The 22,329-nt window shown below is 39.5% G+C and overlaps 1 protein-coding gene across 2 annotated transcripts in view; it reads right to left on the bottom strand.

Moving 5' to 3' along the window:
• Window positions 1-21,281, bottom strand: part of ZC4H2 (zinc finger C4H2-type containing) — a 32,178-nt gene extending 10,897 nt beyond the window's left edge. Inside the window, exons 1-2 of one of the 2 annotated variants that reach the window (XM_046674050.1) lie at window positions 21,132-21,260; window positions 20,539-20,684 (exon numbers count right to left, since the gene is read on the bottom strand). Coding sequence is in view for 1 of the 2 variants with exons in the window: in XM_046674049.1 (XP_046530005.1) it covers window positions 21,132-21,184 (53 nt within the window). In the remaining variant the exon portion in view is untranslated. Of the gene's footprint in view, window positions 1-20,538; window positions 20,685-21,131 lie in introns of both variants that reach the window. The other variant, XM_046674049.1, reaches the window with a different exon arrangement.
• Between the last annotated feature and the right edge of the window lie 1,048 nt (window positions 21,282-22,329).

The raw sequence follows: 22,329 nt of genomic DNA, 5'->3' as shown, positions 1-22,329 counted from the left end.
GCTTACTCAATTGTCCTATCTAGAACCTCTAGTGCCATATTGACTAGCAGTACTGAGAGTGGACATCATTGCCTTGTTCCTGATCTTACAGGGATAGCATTCATTCTTTTGCAATTAAGTGTAATGTTAGATAGCTGCAGGGTTTTTGTAGATGTACTTTATCAAGCTGAGAAAATTCCCCCATATTCCTAGTTTTCTAAGAGATTTTATCATAAATATTTATTGAATTTTGTCAAATGCTTTATCTGTATCACTTGACATGATCATGTGATATTTTTCTTCTTTAGCCTGTTAATATGATCAGTAAGATTCATTGATTTTTGAATTACAAACCAGCCTTGCATCTCTGGAATAAACCCCACTTGCCCATGATGTATAAGTTTTTTTATATATTGCTGAATTCTATTTGCTAATAATTTGATAAAAATGTTTACATCTATATTCATGAGGGATATTAGTTTCTAGTTTTCTTGTATTGTCTTTGCCTGGAATTTGGTATCAGGGTATTAAGGGCTTCATAAAATGAAGTGGGAAGTGCTGTTTCTACTTTTACTTTCTGGAGAGATTGTTAAGAATTGGCATTAAAAGACAAGAAATAACAAGTGTTGGAGAGGAAGTGGAGAAAAGGGAACCCTCACACACTGCTAGTAGGAATGCAAACCGATATAGCCACCATGGAAAATAATATGGAGATTTCTCAAAATCTTAAAAATAGAAATACCACATGATCCAGCTCCCACTACTGGGTATTTATCCAAAGAACATGAAATCAACAATTCAAAGAGATTTATGCATCCCTATGTTCATCACAACATTATTCACAATAGCCAAGATGTGGAAGCAAAGCAAGTGTCCATCAACAGATGAGTGCATAAAGAAGATGTGGTATATATAAATACAATGGAATACTACTCAGCCATAAAAAAGACAACATTGTACCATTTGCAACAACATGGATGGACCTTGAGGGTATTGTGTTAAGCGAAATAACTCAAACAGAGAAAGACAAATACTGTATGATTTCACTAATATATGGGAGATAAACAGACACATAGATAAGGAGAACAGACTAGTGGTTATCAAAGGAGGAAGGAGTGGGGGGAGGGCGACAGTGATAAAGGGACACATAGGTATGGTGATGGATAAAAACTAAACGATTGGTGGTGAACATGACACAGTCTACACAGAAACTGAAATATAACAACGTACACCTGAAAAATACACAATGTTATATGTGAATATGATCTCAATAAAAAAAAGAATTAGTGTTAATTTTTTTTTTTTGATTATTTGGTAGAATTCTCCAGTGAAACCATATGGGAGTGGAGATTTTGGTTTTGAGAGTTATTAAATTACAAATTCAATTTCCTAAATAGTTAAAGGTTTATTCAAATTATCTATTTCACGTTGGGTCTGTTGTGGTAGTTTGTTTTTTGAGAATCAGTCAATTTCATATAATTTGTCCAATTTACACAAGTAAAGTCATTCATAGTGTTCCCTTGCTATCCTTTTGAAGTTTGTGGAGTCTGTAGCAATATCCTCTTTCATTCCTGATGTCATTAATTTGTGTCTTCTCTTCTTTCTTTGATAGTGTTGCTAGAGGTTTTCCAATTTTATTTCTTTTTCAAATAATCAGCTTTTTACTTCGTTGATTTCTTTACTGTTTTTCTGTTTTTAATTTCATTGATTTCTGATATTTGTATTATTTCCCGTTTTCTGCTTGTCTTGGGTTTATTTTACTCTTCTTTTTCTAATTTCTTGAGATGGGAGCTTAGACTATTAATTCAAGGCATTTCCTCTCTTCTAAATTAAGCATTTAGTGCTATAAATTTCCCTCTCACCACTGCTTTTGCAGCATCCCACAAATTTTGATACATTATATTTTCAATCTCACTATGTTCAATGTATTTTTACTTTCCTTGAGACTTCATCTTTGAAACATGCATTATTTTAGATATATGTTATTTACTGTACAAATGTTTGTTGATTTTTCCTGGTATTTTCTTTTTTGATTTCTTGATTTCTAGTTTGATTTTATTAATGTCAGTGAACACACTCTGTATCTCCATTATTTTAAATTTGTTGAGGATTATTTTGTATCCCAGGATAGGGTCTATCTTGGCATATGTTCCATGGGCACTTGAAAAGCATGTGTATCCTGTTTTTGGGTGGAATGTTCTATAAATATTAACTAGATCCTGTTGTTGATGGTATTGTGGAATCCTATACCCTTGATGATTTTCTGTCTAGTTCTATCAAATGATAGAGGCATGTTAAAGATTACAACTGTAATTGTTGATTTGCCTATTTCTTCCTTCAGTTCTATCAGATTTGCTTCACATATTCTGCAGTTCTGTTGTTTGGTGTATACGCATTTAGGATTACTATGTCTTCTTGGATTGACACTTTCATCATTATGTAATGTACCTCTCTGTACATAGTAATTGTCTTTGCTCTGAAGTCTACTTTATCTGATATTAATATATCCATTCCTGCTTTCCTTTTTTTTTTTTTTTGTTTTGTTTTTGAGGAAGATTAGCCCTCAGCTAACTACTGCCAGTCCTCCTCTTTTTGCGGAGGAAGCCTGGCCCTGAGCTAACATCCATGCCTATCTTCCTCTACTTTATATGTGGGACGCCTACCACAGCCTGGCATGCCAAGCGGTGCCATGTCCACACCCAGGATCTGAACCAGTGAACCCCGGGCAGCAGAGAAGCAGAACGTGCGAACTTAACCACTGCGCCACCGGGCCGGTCCCGCTGCTTTCCTTTATTTAATGTTTCCATGGTATATCTTCCATTGTTGTATTTTCAACATACTTATATCTTTATATTTGAAGTGAGATTCTTGTAGACAGCATATAGATGGGTCATGCTTTTTAATTCTCTTGGCTAATCAGTATTTTAATTGCAGTATTTAGGCTATTTATACTCAGTGTACTTATTGATAAGTTAGGCCTTAAGTGTACATTTTATTTTTTGTTACTATTTGATCTTTCATTTGATTTTCTGTTTTCTTTTTGCTGCCTTCCTGTTAATTGAACATTTTTTAGAATTACATTTTATCTACAGTGTTTTTAAGTACATCTCTTTATATAGTTTTTTAGTGGTTGCTCTAGGTATTACATTTCATAATTTATCATAGTTTACTGTGTCATCATTTTATTAGTGTGAGTGAAGAGTAGAAATGCTACCTCCCTTTATGTCCCTTTACCTTCCACCACATAAAATATAATTATCTGATATATTTCTTCTACATATATTGAGAATCACATTAGACAGCACTATATTATTGCATCAACAATCAGAAATGATTTAGAAAACTAAATAGGAAAAGGAAAATGTACTGTACTTTAACCATATTTTTATTCTTTCTGTTGGTTTTTCTTTCTTCTTAATATTCCATATTTTCTTCTTTTATTGTCTCCTTTAAGATAAATTCCTTTAGCTATTATTTTAGGGTAAATCTACTAGTGACAAATTCTCTTAGTTTTCCTTCATCTGAGAATGTCTTAATTTCTTCCTCATTCTTGATGGATATTTTTGCTACATATAGAATTCTGGGTCCATTCCCTACACCTTTTACCTCCCCCACCATAGGCAACCATTCAAAAGTATTTAACGTCTACTCTTTGTGCTGCATGTGTTCTTCCGAAGTGTTTATTATTGTTTCATATGAAATTATTTATATTAATATATAATATATATTAACTTATATATATATAGAGAGAGACAGAGAGAGAACAAGAGTGAACGAGCAAGCTTATGGACTGAATCGTGCTCCTTCAAAATGCATGTTGAATCCCTAACCCCCAATGTTAATGTATTTGGAGACAGGGCCTTTAGAGTGGTAATTAAAGTTAATGAGGTCATAAATGCAGGACCCTAATTCAATTGGGCTGTTGCCCTTATTGTAAGAGGAAGAGACACCAGAGATTGCTCTGTCTCTCTGCATGCACAGAGAAAAGGCCATGTGAGGACATAGCTAGCGGGTGGTTGACTACAAGCCAGAAAGAGAGCCCTTAACAGAAAGCAGATTTGCTAACAATTTGACCATGGGCTTCTAGCCTCCAGTACTGTGAGAAAATAAATGTCTATTGCTTATGCCACCCAGCCTGTGGTATTTTGTTGTGGAAGACTGAGCAGCTTAATATAAATTTTGCTACTCTGAAGTGGGGTGCTACTTTAATAAATACCTAAAAATGTGGAAGTGGCTTTGGAACTGGGTGATGAGTAGAGGCTGGAAGAGTTTTGAGGTTCATGCTTGAAAAAGTCTATATTGCATCCAAGGGACTACTGGTAGAAATACATACATTAAAGGTACTTCTGGTGAGATCTCAAAAACAAAATAGGAACATGCTATTGGAAACTGAAGGAAAGGTAATCCTTGTTATAAAGTAGCAAATAATTTGGTTGATTTTTTTTTCTAGTGTTTTGTGGAAGGTAGAACTTGTGAGCAATAAAATTAGCAATTTAGCTGAGGATATTTTTAAGCTAAGTGTTGAAGGTGAGGTCTGGCTTCTCCTTGCTGCTTACAGTAAAATGCAAGAAAAAAGAGATAAATCGAAACAGCCATTAAGCAAAAAGGAACCAGAACGTGAAGACTTGGAAAATTCTCATTCTATCCATATTGCAAAAAATGATAAAACATGTTCTGAGAGAACACCAAGGGTCTGGATGGAAAATCACTCTATGAGGATATTACTTATGATTTTAATCAGGTATCTCAGCAGAAGCTAAGAATAGAGATGGGATTATACAAGCACAGACACTGTCAGTACAGACCAAGGGGAGAAGAAAGAGGATGAAGTAAAGGAAAGTTTTTGGAATTCTGGGACTCAACAGGACAGGACAATAGAGTTATTTGGCTGCAAATATGCTTTATCCTTCAAGTAAAGGGAAAAATGATGCCAAGGTGATTCAGATATCATCAGGGCTGCCACTCCCACCATAAACCCAGATCTAACAGATCCAGGGGTAAAGGCTGTTTCCTCCTCAGTTTCAGAGAGTGGGTCCCCTCCCCAGTTTCAGTGGGCCAGGATTCCTCTAGTGTCTCAGGAGAAGGGTGACTGCAAAGAGCTGCAGGAGTGGGGATGCCACGAAGAGTTGTGGGGGTGACACTGCCCAAAGCATCCAGCCAAAGAAGAGCATTTTCATGCTTGAGAAATCTAATGGAATTTTCCTCGTTAGGTTTTGCACTTGCTTGGGATCCCTCATCCCTATCTTCTTTCTGATTTCTCCTTTTTAAAAAGGCAATTTCTATCCTATGCCTGTCCCACCATTACACTTGGGAAGCAGATAATTTGTCTGGTTTCACAGCTGGAGAGGATTTTGCCTCTGGATGAATCATATCTCAAGTCTCACTCAAAGCTAATTTAGACGATATTTAGATGAGACTTTGAACTAGGCATTGATGCTGGAATGGGTTAAGATATTTGGGGCTCTTGGGATGGGATGAACCAACTTTACATGCACGAAGGACATGCATTTGGGAGAGGCATAGGGTGGAATGTTATGGAATGTATTATGTCCCCCTAAAATACATATGTTCAAGCCCTAATCAACAAAGTGACTATATTTGAAGAGAGGACTTTCAGGGAGGTATAAGATTAAGTAAGGTCATCACAGTAGGGCCCAACTCTATAGTAGGTAGCCTTATAAGTACTGGAAGGGACATGTGAGCTCTATCTCCACACAAGAACAGAGGAAAGGCCATGTGAGGACACAGGAAAGAAGCGGCCATCAACAAGACAGAAAGAGAGCCCTTGCAAGAAAAGAAAATTGCTTGTACCTATATCATGGACTTCTAGCCTCTAACATTGTGAGAAAGTAAATGTCTGTTGTTTAAGCCACCCAGAATGTGGTATTACAGTGTGGCAGAAAGCAGACAAATACATACATACATACATACATACATATATATATATATATTATAGACTAATGATACTATCTAGTTTTCAAGCAGCACTCTGATGTTAAGATCCAGGATTCTGGGCCAGCCCAGTGGCACAGCAGTTAAGTTTGCACGTTCCGCTTCTCGGCGGCCCAGGGTTTGCCAGTTCAGATGCCGGGTGTGGACATGGCACCATTTGGCACACCATGCTGTGGTAGGAGTCCCATGTATAAAGTAGAGGAAGATCGGCACAGATGTTAGCTCAAGGCCAGTCTTCCTCAGCAAAAAGAGGAGGATTGGCAGTAGTTAGCTCAGGGCTAATCTTCCTCAAAAAAAAAAAAAATCCAGGATTCCTTCCTCCTAGGTGTGGCCATCCACCATACTTTACCTGCCCACTCTTCCAAGGAAAGTCTCTCAGTTTGCTTCCATCTCACCCCTCCACAAACAACACTTTAGTGAATATTCTTTTTCCTGTCTGAGTAAATTTAGGGGTATATATCCCAGGAGTGGGAATTTTGGGACACAGGTAATATATATTATTTCATCTAAGTGGTGTCAATTTCTTCTCCAGGATGGTTACACCAGTTCACACTCCTACCAGTAATGCATGAGGGCTCCTGTATCTGTATTTGTACTCAGGAAGCAGGAGCCATGGGGAAGCTTGGGGGATCCACCCAATCGGAGACCTATAACAGAATGCACCCTGATTTTGTCTCATTTCTCTCTTAACCTGTGCTCAACCCACCTTGTACCTCTACCCCACTACCATCAAGATCTGATTAAGAGCTTTGCTTAGTTATTCCTGCTCTGGCCTTCCCCAGTCCCTGATCTCTGGGGGTTAAATGAGAAATTTATATGAAGGTGACTGTATTTATTTGGGCATTTACAGTGAAGAAAAACACGAAGCAATGCTGGGCACTGACAGCAGCCAAGTGATTCACATACAGCAAGTGGTTCCAGGGACTACCAGACCAATGTGGGTAGGACCTGAGCATATGTGAATCTCCAGGCTGGGAAGGACCTTTGAAGGCATCTATTGCCCCCTCCCAAACACTGCTTAAGTGTTCCTCTATAACATTAATGCCAAGTGTTCAATTACGCTTTCCATGAACAATTTAGTTGTAGAGTTGTTGCTACTTCTCTAGATAATCCATTCCATCTATAGGCAACTCCAACAATTTGAAAACCCTAAGGTCACACAAAACACAAATGCTCCTGTCCCCCAAAATTCATTCTTCCCTCCTTCCACAGTAACAGAATCTCTGGTTTTCATCTGGGCATGTGATGTCTAGAATAAAGACTATATTTCCCTGTCTCCTTTGCAGTTGTTTCTGGTCATGTGACAATGTTCCAGCTAATGGGGTGAAAACATACGTGATATGTGCAACTTCTAGGCTGTGACCCTAAAGGAAAGAAGCATGTCATTCACGTCCCCTGTTGCCCTCTTCCCACTGCCTAAAATGTGCACACAACATCGAGCCATCCTGAACCATGTAGATGAGGGCAACACCTTGTATGTGGTGAAGCAACAAGATAAAAAGAGCCTGAATCCCCAACACTAAGTAACCACACAAACCACAGATAGTTTGTTCCAAGACTGATAATGTCAGAGAGAAATGAATTTCTGTCTTGTTTCAACCACTGTTATGTTGGAACCGAGTTGGATTAGCTTTACCAACAACTTGGCTAATTGGTTTTTGCACTTAATTGAATCTAAGATGCCACTGAATGTAAGTACACATTATTCTATATTACTAAAAAAGAGTTACCAATTAAATTACGACAAAATGTTTTCTTTGTTTTTTTTCAAAATGTTTTCTTATAACTTAAATGTCAATTTAATACTTGCTGAAAGAGCTCTTGTAGACTTATTTAAGACACTATTTTTTATCAGACTTTTCTAGTCTGAATCATTCCTCACACACAAAAACTTTTCATTTCAAGGGAGAACCATGATGAAATCTTTTTGAAGACATTTTAAATGGCAATTAAACTCAACACATACAGTGGCAATCATGCACATAAGTCACTTGAAGGGATGATAATATAAACAGCCATGGCCAAGTTTGTGTGTGTTCATACACTGACAACAACACAATGACCTCTTGGCCAAGAGCAATTGTAAGGCAGCATTGTATTTAAGACACATCTTGACTTTAGGTTTTTTAAAATATAAAATATGTGTGTCTTAAATGGTGAAATCTGATCTTTTAATGCCAAATTTGGGGAATAACCTTGATTTCCACTTCTGGTCAAGATAGAGTAACAGGGAAAAGATTTACCCTCCCATGCAAAATAACTAAAACAAAACAAACAAACAAAAACACAAGGGAAAAAAACATATGAAACAACAGTGCTCATTAGACATTAGGCGAGTAAGGTCAGTGATCTCTGAGAGATGGGAAAGCTTGGATAAGCCCAAAGATTGCCCCATCTTAATGCCTAGAGAAATATACTAGGATTCAAGGCAGGGACAGAGAACTCAGACAGAGTCTGGCAGTCTTTCTCAATTGAGGAAATGGAGCTATGAGTCTGGGGAAGCCAAGGCATCTGAAGTTTGCAGGCAAGAGTTTTGGAGAGGGGAGACCTGTGTAGAGAGAGAATGCTTACAATATTCAGAGGATCCCTCTCAAGTATTCAGTTAAGTATTGACCAGCACATGTGTGTAAGGAAACTACCTGAGGCCAGGGAATGAACCACCCAGAAGGATTTGAGTGAACAGTGATCAGAGCCCACAAAGGGAAGGGAATAGTGACTGTTCCAAATAGCCAAGGTGGAAAAACTTCACAATTCACAAAAGCATTAAAGTACAAAGAAAAGTTTTGTACCACTACTGGGGAAAAATGAGCTCTACACTAAATGCTGCTATGATTCCACTTAGCTAAGCTGAAACGCAAGGTCCAGAAGGATAGAACTGATTCCAAGCATCTTAATGACATGAGCCAGAACAAAGCTGAAGAATACTTATAGGAAGGAAAAAATATGCAAAATTAACAAGGTAAAATTCACAATGCCTGGCATCCAATCAAACCTTGCCAGGTGTGCAATTTAGCAGGAAAAATACAACCTATAATGTAGAGAATAATAAGTCAAAACTGACCAAGAAATGAAATGGTAGATAAAACTAGTAGCCAAGGACACTAATAGTTATTATGAGCTCATTTCATATGTTCACAAAGCTTGAGGAAATACTGGCCACATTAAATAGATTCATGGGGGAGATGAAGAAGACCCAAATAAAATATCTACAGATGAAAACTACAATGTCGAAGATGAAATCTACATTAATTGATTCAGACAATAAAGGAGAAAAGATACATGAACATAAAGACATAGCAATAGAAGTTTCCCCAAACAAAATATACAGAGATAAAAGATTTAAAAAAAAAATAAACAGCATCAGCAAACTGTGGGACAACTTCAAGTGGCTAAAAAGACAGGTAACTAGAGATAAAGAAGGAGGGAGAAAAGAAAAATACTTGAAGAATTAATGACCAAAATGTTTCAAATTTGGTGAAAACTATATATCACTGATCCAAAAAGTTCAACAAACCTCAAGCACAGGAAGCATGAAGAAAACTACACCACGTCATATCACAATCAAATTGCTCAAAACCGTGATAAAGAGAAAATCTTAGCAGCAGCCAAAGGAAAAAAGGCACATTGCCTAAGGAGGAACAAATAACAATGGAAGCAAGATGACAGTGGCAGATCATTTTTAAAGTACTGAAAAAAAAAAACTTGCTAATATAGAGTTCTTTACATAGTGAAAATAACTTCTAAAAACAAAGGCGAAATAAAGACCTTTTTCAGACATAGAAAAGCTGGAATGCTACATCACCAGCAAACCCTCTCTCTATAAACGTTAAAAGTGTCCTTGAAGCAGAAGGAAAATGATAGCAGAGGAATATTGAGCACCGAACATGAAAAAAATATGATGACTCTTTTTCTCATTATTTAAATTACTTAAAAAGATAATCAACCATTTAAGCCAAGAAATACATCAATGTAATAGCACAGAGGCCAGAAATAGAGAAATAAAGGTGTAATGTTGTATACTATGTTGTATACTAGTTTCGTATACTATGTCTGCAGCAGTATAAGACCAATTGAAGATAAATTGTGACAAGTTAAAGATATATATAACAGACCCTAAGGCAACTACTAAAATAACAAAACAGAATCATAGCTAATAAGTTAGAAAAAGAGATCAAATGGAACCATAAAATATACTTAAACCAAAAAAAGGCAGGAAGGGAGGGAATAGGAAACAAAAAACAGATGAGATAAATAGAAAATAATAAGGTGGCAGATTTAAACCTAACCGTATCAACAAGCACCTCAAATATAAATAGTCTAAACATCTCCAATTAAAAAGCAGATTGTCAGATTGGATTAAAATAAAAAGGACCAAATCATGGGCTACCTAAAAAAATCTCACTTTAAATATAAAGAAACAAGTCACAGGATGGAAGGAGATACACCATGCTAACACTATTCAACAGAAACCTGGCTAAATGCAGTGGGGTATCTTGGATTGCATCCTAGAACACATAAAGGACATTATTTGAAACACTGGTGAAATACAACAAATTAATCTATACAACCAGTGCAATCCTATCAAAATTTCAGCAGACATTTTTGAAGAAATTGATAAGTGGAATCTAAAATCCAGACAGAAATGCAAAGGGCCTAGAGTAGCCAAAACAACTCTGCAGAAGAATAACAAAGTTGGAGAAATTACACTGCCTGATTTCAAGAATTATTATATAGCTGCAGTAATCAAAACAGTGAGGTACTGGCATAAAGATACACAAATAGACCTACAGAGCAGAATACAGAGTCCAGAAATAAACCTACAAATATACCCACAACTTATTTTTGACAAAGGTGCAAAGGCAATGCTGTGGAGAAAGGATGGTCTTTTCACCCAATTGTCCTGAAACAACTGGATATGCACATGTAAAAAATAAATAAACTTCAACTTATACTTGTATCATATACAAAAATGAAGTGAAAATGCATCATAGCCCTATATGTAAAACCTAAAAATAAAATTTCTGGAAGAAAACATAGGAAAAAATCTTTGTGACTTTGGCTTAGGGAAAGATTTCTCTTATACGATACAAAAATCACAATCCATAAAAGAAAATACTGATGAACTGGACTTCTTCATCAACATTTAAAATGTCTGCAATTCAAAAGACACTAAGAATTAAAAGACAAGAAAGAGACTAGGAGAAAATCTTTGCAAAGCAGGTATCTGATGAAGGACTTGTATTTTGAATATTTAAAGAACACTGAAAATTCACAGTAAGAAAACAAACAACTCAACTGAAAAATGGGCAAAAGAATTGAATAGACACTTCACCAAAGAAGACATATGGGTGGCAAGTAAACCCATGAAGAAGCTCAACAGGATTAGTCATTAGGGAAATGCAATTTAAAACTACAAAGAACTGCCACTTCACACCACTATGATGCCTATAATGTCTTTTGTAAACACACAATAACAAGTGTTGTAGAGGATATAGAGAAACTGAAACTTTCATACACTGCTTCTGGGGATGGAAATTGGCACAATCACTTTGGAAAACAGTTTTGCAGTATCTTAAAAAGTTATATGCATGCTTATCATATGACCCAAAAATTTCACTCCTAGGAATCTAACCAGAAGAAATGAAAACATATTTCCACACAAAGACTTACATGCAGCATTATTTACAACAGCCAAAAGGTGGAAACAACCCAAATGTTCATCACCTGCTGAGTGAAGAAACAAAATGTGGTATATTCACAGAGTGGAATACTATTTGTCAATAAAAGGAAAGAAATACTGATAAATGCTACAACGTGTAAGAGCATCAAAAACAATATGCTAAGCTACATGCGATATCCTGAAAAGGCAAATCTATAGAGACAGAGAGTATATTACTGGTTGCCTGGGGCTGTGGGTGGGAACAGAAACTGACTGAAATTGAGCATAAGGGCTCTTTTTGGGATGATGGAAATGTTCTAAAATTGTATGGTGTTGATAGTTGCCCAACTCTGTAAATTTACTAAGTCACTGAGTTTTACACCTAAAAGTGGATGGTTTCTACAGTATGTAAATTACAACTCAGTAAAGCTTTTAAAAATATATCCTCCAATGGCTTCTTACTTCACTCAGAATCAAATATAAACCCACAACATGGTCTGAACCCTAATTCTAAACTGTTTCTACTCCTCTGCTCGAGTTTTCCCAGGAAAATAAATGACTTGTCAAAAGGTTTCTGTAGAGGAAATACATTTTTAATGGAGTTGGTTGATTGAGGTACCCAGGAGGAAGGGGAAGGGGTGTTAATGATGAAAAAAAGAAATAGGGACTTGTTACCCTTGTGGTTGATTGCCTTTACTATGCTCTTCAGGCTTAGTATCTAAAGCCCACCCTTCCATGTTCTGTCCACCAACTAGGTAGTTTGGGTTAAGATTAAATATAAGTAAAATGTCCTTCATTTCTCAAATCTATATAGTGGGCATCATGTCAGCCACTGCTTAAATGCACACACACGATAGCTTACTTCTCTTTACATCTTCTATCAATCAAGTGGACAAAAAAAATTATTAAGCAAGTACCATTTACCCAACAGTGTTCTGGATCCTGTGGGTGATTGATGAGAAGACCCCTTCCTTCAAATAGAATAACTGATTGTGATTCAACATAGAAAAATAAGCCAAATCATAATACTTTATGGTTGAAGTGGAAGTGGGACCCCCAGGGTCCTTATTCTCTCTTCAAATCCAACCTCACCTGACTCTACCAGAATATCCCTTGATACACCTCCCTGGAACTCCCAGGGCTCCTCAGAACCTTATTTCAAAGCCACTAATCAAATCCATCCTCTCCATTTCAGAGATGAAGAAACAAATGTCTAGTACAAGAGCATACAGTTATGGTCCTCTGCGTCTTCTAAATATACAGACTTACACATGAAGCAATTTGAAATCCAGACACTTATATATGCAAGCGCTTTCTAGAGACTGGCACTATACCATATTTCTGTCAACTCCACATCAGCTATCACACTGCTTTGGCCATAAGCAGGGTTCAACAATTACATCTGGAGTGTGACAAAAATGGATTCAAATAGGTGGTAAGTCCAGGGTACTGACTGTAATTTCAGTAGCCTAAGAGAAAGAAAGACATTACCATAGGTGGGGGTTTTTCATTCATTCAGTAAACATTTATTAAGAGTCTGTAGGTGCCAGGAACTGAGAAGGAAATGGGTGTTAAGAAAGGCTTTATTTAACAATAATAGCTACTATTATTATTCTTTTTGGTGCCTACTATGTTCCAGCAACTGTGCTAGGCACCTTATACGCTATCTAATTTAATCCTCATCACGACCTCATGACATTAGCTTCATTTTTACAGATGAAAAATTTGAGGCTGAGAAAAGTAAAGTGATTTGCCCAAGATCACAAAGCCAGGAAGTGGAGAATCCAGCATGCTGAGCCTAATAACCTGTCTATAGTGCCAAGAAACTTTCCTCATATGATAGATTTCAAGCCACGGAAAACAAGCCAATGGCTTGTCCTGGCTCAGTCACCAATTTTCAGGATGAAATAGGGTACATTATGGAACCTCTTGGAACCTTGAAAATTCTACCTGAGAAGTAGGACTCAGTGTAGCCCTGCACAGAGTTGTTGGATGACTCCATGAGATGGAAGCTGTGGAATGTTTGGTGCTCCAAGTGTAGAAAGTATCCAAATCATTCAAGATCTGATTTTATGTGGAAATTTCATAATGAAATCCTCCCAAGTGGCCACAGAATACCAGGAAAACCACAAGACACTTACTTCCTTAGGGTCTTACACACTCACTGGGGCCAGTCATACCTTACTGTTGAGCCAGGATTTCTGACTTCCCTAGGCCACAGCCTCTCCAAACAGAGTCCTGGACCAAGATAAAAATATTTAGCTGGCTAACTTCTGGTTAACAATGACTCTTTGCTGGCTAACATGGAGGAAGGGTGGAGAGGAGAGGTTATAGGGCAATGGATCATCCATACCTGGGACAAACTTGGCAGGTTCATCTGTCACCTAGCTTCAGAGGTGACTTAGCCCCAACAGTCACTCAAAAAGCAGGGCAGTACAGCTGGGACCTGTAGGACTTAAGGATGAGCAGATCAAGTGAAGACAGTGGCTAATGGAGATGGATGGAAACCTGTTCACGTTTGTTGATAAGCTAAGAGAATGGTGAGAAGTAGACAGATCCAGAATATATTACATAGGTATAACCTGCCAGGTCTTACTAATACATTGGTTTTTACAAGTGTGGTCCCTAAACCAGGAGCAACAGCATTGCCTAGGAACTTACTAGAAATGCAAATTCTCAAGCCCCATCTGAGATCTACTGAATCAGAGACTCTGGTGATTAAACTCAGCAGTCTATGTTTCGACAGCCCTCCAGCTGGAGCCTAATGTATGTTCAAGTTTGATAACCACTGTGCTACTGTTTTGGATACAGGGGTTCAGAGAGAGGGAGGAATGAAGAATGATTCCAGATCATGGGATGGAGGGACATTTACTACTGATGGGGAAGACTAGGAAAGGAGAATGATTGGGAGTGAGGGTGGGGATGGAATTGAGAGTTCTGTTGGGGCCTGTTTGAGATGCCAGTGATACTTCCAGTGGGGTTGGTTAACTGGGAAGTTCGATATGTGAGTCTGGAACTCAGGGATATTCACCTTGATTCTAAGATCCTCGACAACAGGTCTAATTCATTTTAGTGGTCCTCACAGAATGTCCCAGCCCTGTCTATGGCCCAGAACAGGTGCTTGACAAATATCACCGAATGAAGAAAAAGGAGCCAGCTTTTTCTGCCTACTCTGGAGAGAACACTGCCTAAGTACCAAGTGTTCTTCCATTTAATGTTTACTCGCTCATCTGGAAAAACAACTACTGCCAGCAAAGCAGGTTTCTTAGAAGAGTTTGCCTTGAAGACTTTCTTATAGCTCACTACCAAATGTCAAGTCCTTTCCATTCTCTCTCCTGCGGTCAGCATCGTATGCCTTGACTTGCTCATTCCTAAGTCCCAGAGGTCCCAGCTGTCCTGTGACTTGCTGTTGTGTAGCACTGGGGCTGAGTCAGTTCTCAAGCCAGGTGACAGAGGAACCTGCTGAAGCTGCCCCAGCAATGACTGAAGGAAGGAAGGAAGGAAGAAGACATGTCAATTCAAAACTTTATCATAAGGTAGAATAATTTGAGTGCTATAATAATTTTCTCTGTGGGAGCCCAAAGGGCTAGTGATTCATTTGAGCTGGGAAATTTGAGACGGTTTTGGACAAAAGGTGGTATTTGTTCTGGGTCTTCCTTGAAGAATGAGTAGGATTTACAGACTTGGAATGAGGGTAGGATATTCAATAACGAGGGATCAGTGTTGGCAAAGGCCTACAGGAGTGGAAGTATATGAAACAGTGAGGAACTTCTGTGTGGATAAAGGATCGGGTGAATGAAAAGTAGTAGCAGATAATATTGGAAAGGTGGGTCTGGGTCAGACTTATGGAAGAGAGGGGCATGAATACCATGGCAAAAATTACAGTCAAATGTCTTGTCCAATAGACATACAGTAAGAAATGACCTCCAGTGAGAAACGAATTTCACACTGTAACCCAATATACACATACACATATATAAAACTGAAACAAAAGTTTCTGCAAAGAATACCTATCATTTCTCAAGCAATGTATGCTGATATTTTCTATCTTATTTTGTTCTTTAAAAAATTTTTTTTGCAAACGCTACCAGCAACTGACTAATGCATTTCATGATCTACTAATGTTTCATGACCTATTTTTGAAAAATACTGCTATAGGCAATGGGAAATCAGTGAATGTGTTCGAGGAATAACATAATAACACCAGTGCTTTAGGAAGGTAGTTCTCATAGTGGTGCGGGGGGCATTCAAGATGGGAGGAGGGGGATGAAGACAGGAAATGGATACAACATTACAAATACCCAGGCCAGTCATGATGAAGGCCTAAAATGTGGCAGTGAGTGTGGAAGTGGAGAGTGGGGCAGGAATTTGAGCCAGATGTTGAGGGTAGAAATAGTAGGACTTGCTAAGTGATCAGAGGTGAGCTATAAACAAGAAAGGGTAATCAATATTGACATTCAGGTTTCAATCTGAGGTAACTGTGCAGAGAATATGGCATTAAAGCAGAGGTTTAGTGAGAGGAGCTGGATTGGGGCAGGAAGAGAAAAAGTCTTAAGAGTTGGCCAACTTCAGCTGTGTCTGTGGTGGGATGTGGGATATATTGGGCTGAAGCTTGGAAGGAAGGTAGGGAGTAGAGACTGAGGATTTGGAGATAATATTCGATGCCATGGGAGTACAGAAAGTCACCCAGGAGAATGTGTAGAGAGAAAAAGAGAGGATCCAGGGCAGAAATTTAAGAGGGTCTACTTGACACCACAATATTTACTTCCAAAATGAGTTTTTCCTTTCTTAAGTGAGGAAAGCTCATTGTGCACGGATATGTGTGAATCGGGGTATGTGTATGTGCAGTGTGTATGGATGGCCTGTGCATGTTATAGAGACATTAGTATGCATTTGGGGAGCTGGTGAAGGGCTCTGGTTCATCTAGTGGTGGCTGCACTCACCTTCTCTGCCTCATGGCTTCTTTTCCTTTTCTTCCCTCTTTTCCATCTCACTTCTTTTATTCCATTCTTCTCTTCCCTTTTCCACATATCCACATGCTCCTTCATCAACATTTGAAAGCCCAAGGAATGGATGGACAAAATAGACTAGTGTGGGATTTGGGGGGGCTTAAGTCTAGAGCATGGTGTTGGAGTGTGGTTGGGATTGGGAGGAAAGACAGGGCTCAGCATGCAGTCAGAATCAAAAGTCAGGAATGGTCTGTGATGGGAGAATTCATTCCTGAGACATTTACCACTTCAAATTCTGCCATTGGTACACATGAGCACTGACTATGAATGTGTATATTTTTGGGCCTGTGCCTAGGGGGTGTGTCTGGCTTTCAGCTTGACTTAATCAGGTCTTTAGGTGATATTGCCATCATCACCACTACTTCAGCCCAGAAGCAACGTTTTGTTTTTGTTTTTTAGCAGAAATAGGCTCTCTGCTCATACCTTTAAGAGATTTAGGATTAAAACAGTTGAAGAAGTGTGAATAATGGCTAAGCAGACTACCCACATTTGCTGAAATGCATATGCCATGCGAATTGAAAGATATATTCTCTCTTCCTTTCCTAGCTGTGTGACCACAGATAGGTTACCTAACCTCTCTGAGCCTTAGTATGCTTATCTGTAAAATTGGGATAATAATTCCTACCACAGATTTCCATTAGGAAGATTACTGTATTAAATGAGCCAAGAGTTTTGAAATTAGTGGGTGTTCAACAAACCTTAGTTCCTTTCTCCAGTTCCTTCTACCCTTTCGTTTGCTCCTTCCTTCTTTCCACCTCCCACACGTTTACCTGTCCATTTGTGAACATCAAGTGTGTATTTGTTATACTTTCTCCATTTTAAATTCTTAAATCAAGTGATGTAAGCTTTCTATATTATTCTAAAATTGTCAAAAACAGGCTAATTTAAATCACTTTTGGTGCATACACATCTAGATTTGTTATGTGTTCTTGATGGATTGATCCCTTCTCATATTGTAATGTTCCACTCTGACCCTGGGAATTTTCTTTTGCTATGAAATCTGCTTTATCTGATACTAATATAGCCACCCCTGCTTTCTTTCGATTGATATTTGCCTGGTATCCTTTTCCATCCTTTTACTCTCAACCGACCTATATCATTATATTTGAAATGCATTTCTAGTAGACAGAATATAGTTAGGCCATGTTTTTTAAATCCACTCTGTCTTTTAATTGGTGTATTTAGACCATTTATATTCAACATAATTATTGATATGTTAAGGCTAAGTCTGCCGTATTATTTTTTGTTATCTGTTTGTTCTCTCTGTTTTTAGTTTTTCTGTTTTCTTTGTCCTGCCTTCCTGTAGGTGACTTCAATTTTTTTTTGAATTCCATCTTGATTTATCTATAATGTTTTTGAGTGCATCTCTTTGTATAGCTTTTCTAGTGTTTGTTGTCACTATTACATTATAAATATACATAGATAGGCAGATATATAATTTATCAGTCTTCTGATGTCATCATTTTACCAGTTCATATACCTCCCTTTTACACCCCTTTACAGTCCCGTTTATAACAAATGTCTTAAATATTTTCTCTACATATATTCAGAATCACGAGATAGTGTGATAAATTTTGACCCAATCATCAAACATACTTCAGACAACTCAAGAGGAAAATAACTTCTGCTGTGTTTACCCATGTTTTTGCTTACTGTGTTCTTTCTTCCAAAGTTTTCTTTTGTTGTTTCTTTTCTGTTTCAAGAACTGACTTTAGTCATTCTTATAAGGTAGACCTCCTTCCGATAAATTCCCTGTTTTCTTTCACCTGAGAATGTCTTGATTATCCCTTTATTCCTGAAGGACATTATCACTGAACATGGGATTTGGGGTTGACAATTCTTTTCCTTCAGCACTTGAAAAATGTTGTGCCACTTCCCAGTAGGACCTCGTCAGTTTCTGATGAGAAATCTACTGTCATTCTAAATTCTTTTCCCCTGCAGGTATAGGTAAGGTGTTGTTTCTCGCTGGCTTTCTAGATCTTTTCTTTGCCTTTTGTTTTCAGAAGGTTGACTATGACGTGTCTTGGTGTGATTTGCGAGGTGGTTATCCTGATGGAGTTTGCTTAGCTTCTCAAGTCTGGAGGGTTATGCCCTTTGCTCAGTTTGGGAAGTTTTTAGCCACTATTTCTTCAAGTGCTTTCCAGTCCTGCCCTCTTTCTCCTCTCTGAAATTCTGTTGACATGAATGTTAGATCTTTTGTTATAGTCCCACAGGTCCAGAGGCTCTGCTCAATTCTTTCTGTTTTCTTCTTTTGAATCTAATTTCTCTCTGTTGTTCAGATTGGGTGATTTCTATTGTTCTGTATTTAAGTTGTCTGATTCTTTCCTCTGTCTTCTCCATCTCGCAGTTGAGCTCATCCACTGAGTTTTTAGAGTATTTTTGGCTAGTGCATTTTTCAGTTCTCAAATTTCCATTTGGTTCTTTTTTATGTTTTATATTTCTTTGTTGAGACTTTCTATTTATATGCAGAGATTTTCTAATTTACTATTTGTTTCAAGTGTGTTGTAATTGCTCCTTGAAACATTTTTACGATGGCTGCAAAAGTCCTTGTCAGATAATTCTATCTGTGTCATCTCAATGCTGGCATGTTTACTTTTTCTACTCATTTAAGTTGATAATCTTGTATGGCAAGTAAATTTTTCAATTAAATGTGGACACTCTGGATCTCTTTTAAATCTTTTGTTTTTGTAGACCTTTCTGACATCCTCCTTTTGCAAGGAAGGGGGGCAGTAGAAGTCCAGGTTTTCCACTGGGTCTCTGCTTGACATCCAGGTTGGGGAGGGGCTCCTTGTTACTGCTGGTTGAGCTTGGAAGTTCAGCCCTGTCTCCAGGTCTCTGATGATCCCATCTAAACTAGTAGTGGTAGGAATGCCTGGATTACCACCGTTGAGGGTAGAAGTGATGGCCTCCCATGTGTTCTCCACTGGGCGTGGTCACTTTTTCTTCCTCCCAACTGTTCCTTCTCCTGGAGTTGGGCAGAGGTCCCATTAAAGTCCAGTAAGAGTAGAAGTCTAGGCTCTCCACTTGCTGGCCTAAGCTTCTTATTAGATGCGTTGTTATTATGACAGCTGGCCTTTTCCTACACCAAGATATCCTACTTCCTATCTCTTAACGCCTTTGCAGAAAAAAATCGCAACCTACTCGCCCCCCTCCACACTTTCCCAGACCGTCCGTGGGATAGGGCGAGAAGACCAGAGCCTCTGCACGCAGATTGACTGGATTCCTGTCAAAATTTGGCATTTCCAAGCTGTTTGGCTCTAGAAAAGTTAGTTACTGAGCCTCCATTTTCCCAGCTGTAAAGGAGGTGTAGGAAGCTCTCAGGACTCTTGCTGAAATGAGGATAACAGGTCAAAGGGCTTGGCACAACAGGGGCTCAGTAATAATAGTTCCCTTCCTTTCACTTCCCCAAGTAAGTAGAGATGCAACCCCTTCAAAGGACTAAGAAGCCAAGGTGCTTCCTACCATCACCATCATGTATAAGTCTCACGGGAGGCATTCACTCCAAGGGTTAAATCTCTTGGTCAAAGTCTTATTTCTTAAAGGGACACGCTTGATATCTTCCCTTCTTGTTCTCCAGGTTCCTGGATAACACTAAAGGGAAACAGCTGGATCCTGGCCACCCTCAGAATGAGGGTGGAAGCCAGGGCAGGGAGGCCTGGTGCTGGCCCAGGCAGTCCACTTGCAAGGCGCTATTGTGTTCTAAGCGAGGACAACCGTCATCGCCTTGCCATAGCCACTCCCAGAGCGAAGGGGTCAGGACGCAGGCAACTCCCACTTTGCTAGACCACCCTTCACCTCTGGCGGCTCAGAGCAACTGTTGTAATCCCACCACCGGGCGGGGCGTCTGCCTCCCCAGTCTCCATCGCTCCCATCCCCTTCCCAAGCACGGGGCTACAAGAGGAAGAAAGTGGTGAGGGAGTGAAACCAAAAAATACATACGCGCGCTCTCCTTCCTCACAGACCCGGCCTGCCGGGATTCCTCCGCACCGCGCCCTGACTCCCCCGCCAGCCCGCAGTCCCTGGCAACCGCCAGCAGCCCGGACGCGCTAGACTCTGCTTTTAAAAGGCTTGCCTTAGCTCCAGGTCTGGAAGTTGAATGTGAGAATAAAAAAGAAAATCTCGACTCCTAAACAGCAAGGAGCGAAATACACCTTTGAGCCAACAAACACTTAAAAAAATAATAGGTCTAAGAATGCCGTCCTCCAACTCCCACCTCAAGAAGAATAAAGCTATCTTGGGACCAACACCGCCGCCCCCGGTGTGTCTCCATCTGGCATTCTCAGCCACATCTGGCAAGAGGTCTCCCTTGGTCAGTCTCTCTGTTTTTCTGTCTCTCTCTACTAGTCTCAGTTCCGACTATCCCCAACATTCTTCCCATTCCTGATTCCCGTGTTGAATGGGCTCCTTTCCCACCCCCCTCCGCAAGTAGCCCAACAATAGATACTTTCCCTACGTAACTCAGTCCTCTCCGGCAGCAAGAGATTTTGGGGGCTTTGAGGGGGCCTCAGGGGGCGCTGCAACGTTCCACTTACCTGATCTCTTTAATGCTTTCCAATTTGCACATGATTTCTTGCTCATCTGCCATGCTTTTCACTCTCAATTTCACGTCCTAAGAAATGTACAAACACACAAGCCCCGGGATACAATAGACACAATGTAACCACCTCCTCCGGGCATGGAGCTCTGAGCCTGTGCGGTGTGGACTTGGAGAAGGCCTGGGAGCTGTAGTCCGCAGCTCTAGGGCCAGCCAGGCAGCCTTGGGGCCGGCAAGACTACAACTCCCAGAAGGCCAAGCAAGACATGTCTGTTTCTCTTCCCGCAGTCGTACTTTAAATCACTGTCACAGATAATTATGTCAAAGGTTGTGAGGAATACAATGCCTGGCTTGTGCTTGGAAAAAATGGGGAAAAATACCTCAGAAGGCAACTGAAGAGATGAGAGACAGACTCATTCACACCCCTCCAGGGGCCCTCACTCCTACCCATCCCCAAAAGGTTACCAGGAGTCGCTAATTACTTGACACTTTGGGGCAGGAGAGAAACCCTGCACGGGAATTTGCTTCTGAGATAATGAGTGTTCTGGCTGCTGCCAGGGAATTAGTGGCGTTGGCATTCAGATGGAAATGAGGCGGCAGTGGAGAAGAGGAGGAAGGAAGGAGGGAGCAGAAGCTAAAGCTGGGGGATGTTGAGGGGGGATGACCTCCTTCCTTCCAGCCCCCCATCCATTCTACAAACAGTTACTGAGCTCAAACTTTGCCAGTCAATGAAGGAGGTACTTGGGGAGCCACTGGGGGAGGCAAAGATAAATAAAAGCAAGTCCTTGCCTTTGAGGAGCAGGAAAGACTAAAAGATAACCCATTAATTACAGTGCAGTGTGCTGTCATAATACAGGAATGGATAGATAAAGTGTAACCTGAGCAGAGAAGATGTAAATAGGTCTCAAAAGGTGACTGAGAATTTGCCAGACCATTGAGGAGGATGGACTTTACAGGAGAGGGTACAACATATATAGAAAGGAAAGGACAAGTGGGCCAAGCTGTCTGGAGCATAAGGTTCATATATGAGGTGTGGAGGTAGGAAAGAGAAGTGGGAGATGTATCTAGAAAAGGTAGGTTGGAGCCAGATTGTGAAAGACCTTGAATGTCATACTAAAGAGTTTGGACTTAATCGTATAGGTACACATTCATCCAATACACATTAAAGTGTTTACTGTGTGCCAAATAATGCCAAG

This window comes from Equus quagga, chromosome 10 (assembly GCF_021613505.1).
Source record: "Equus quagga isolate Etosha38 chromosome 10, UCLA_HA_Equagga_1.0, whole genome shotgun sequence".
Taxonomy (NCBI): Eukaryota; Metazoa; Chordata; class Mammalia; order Perissodactyla; family Equidae; genus Equus; species Equus quagga.
The sequence above is the reverse complement of the archived record's forward strand: the minus strand, read 5'-3'. Positions and strand labels throughout refer to the sequence as shown.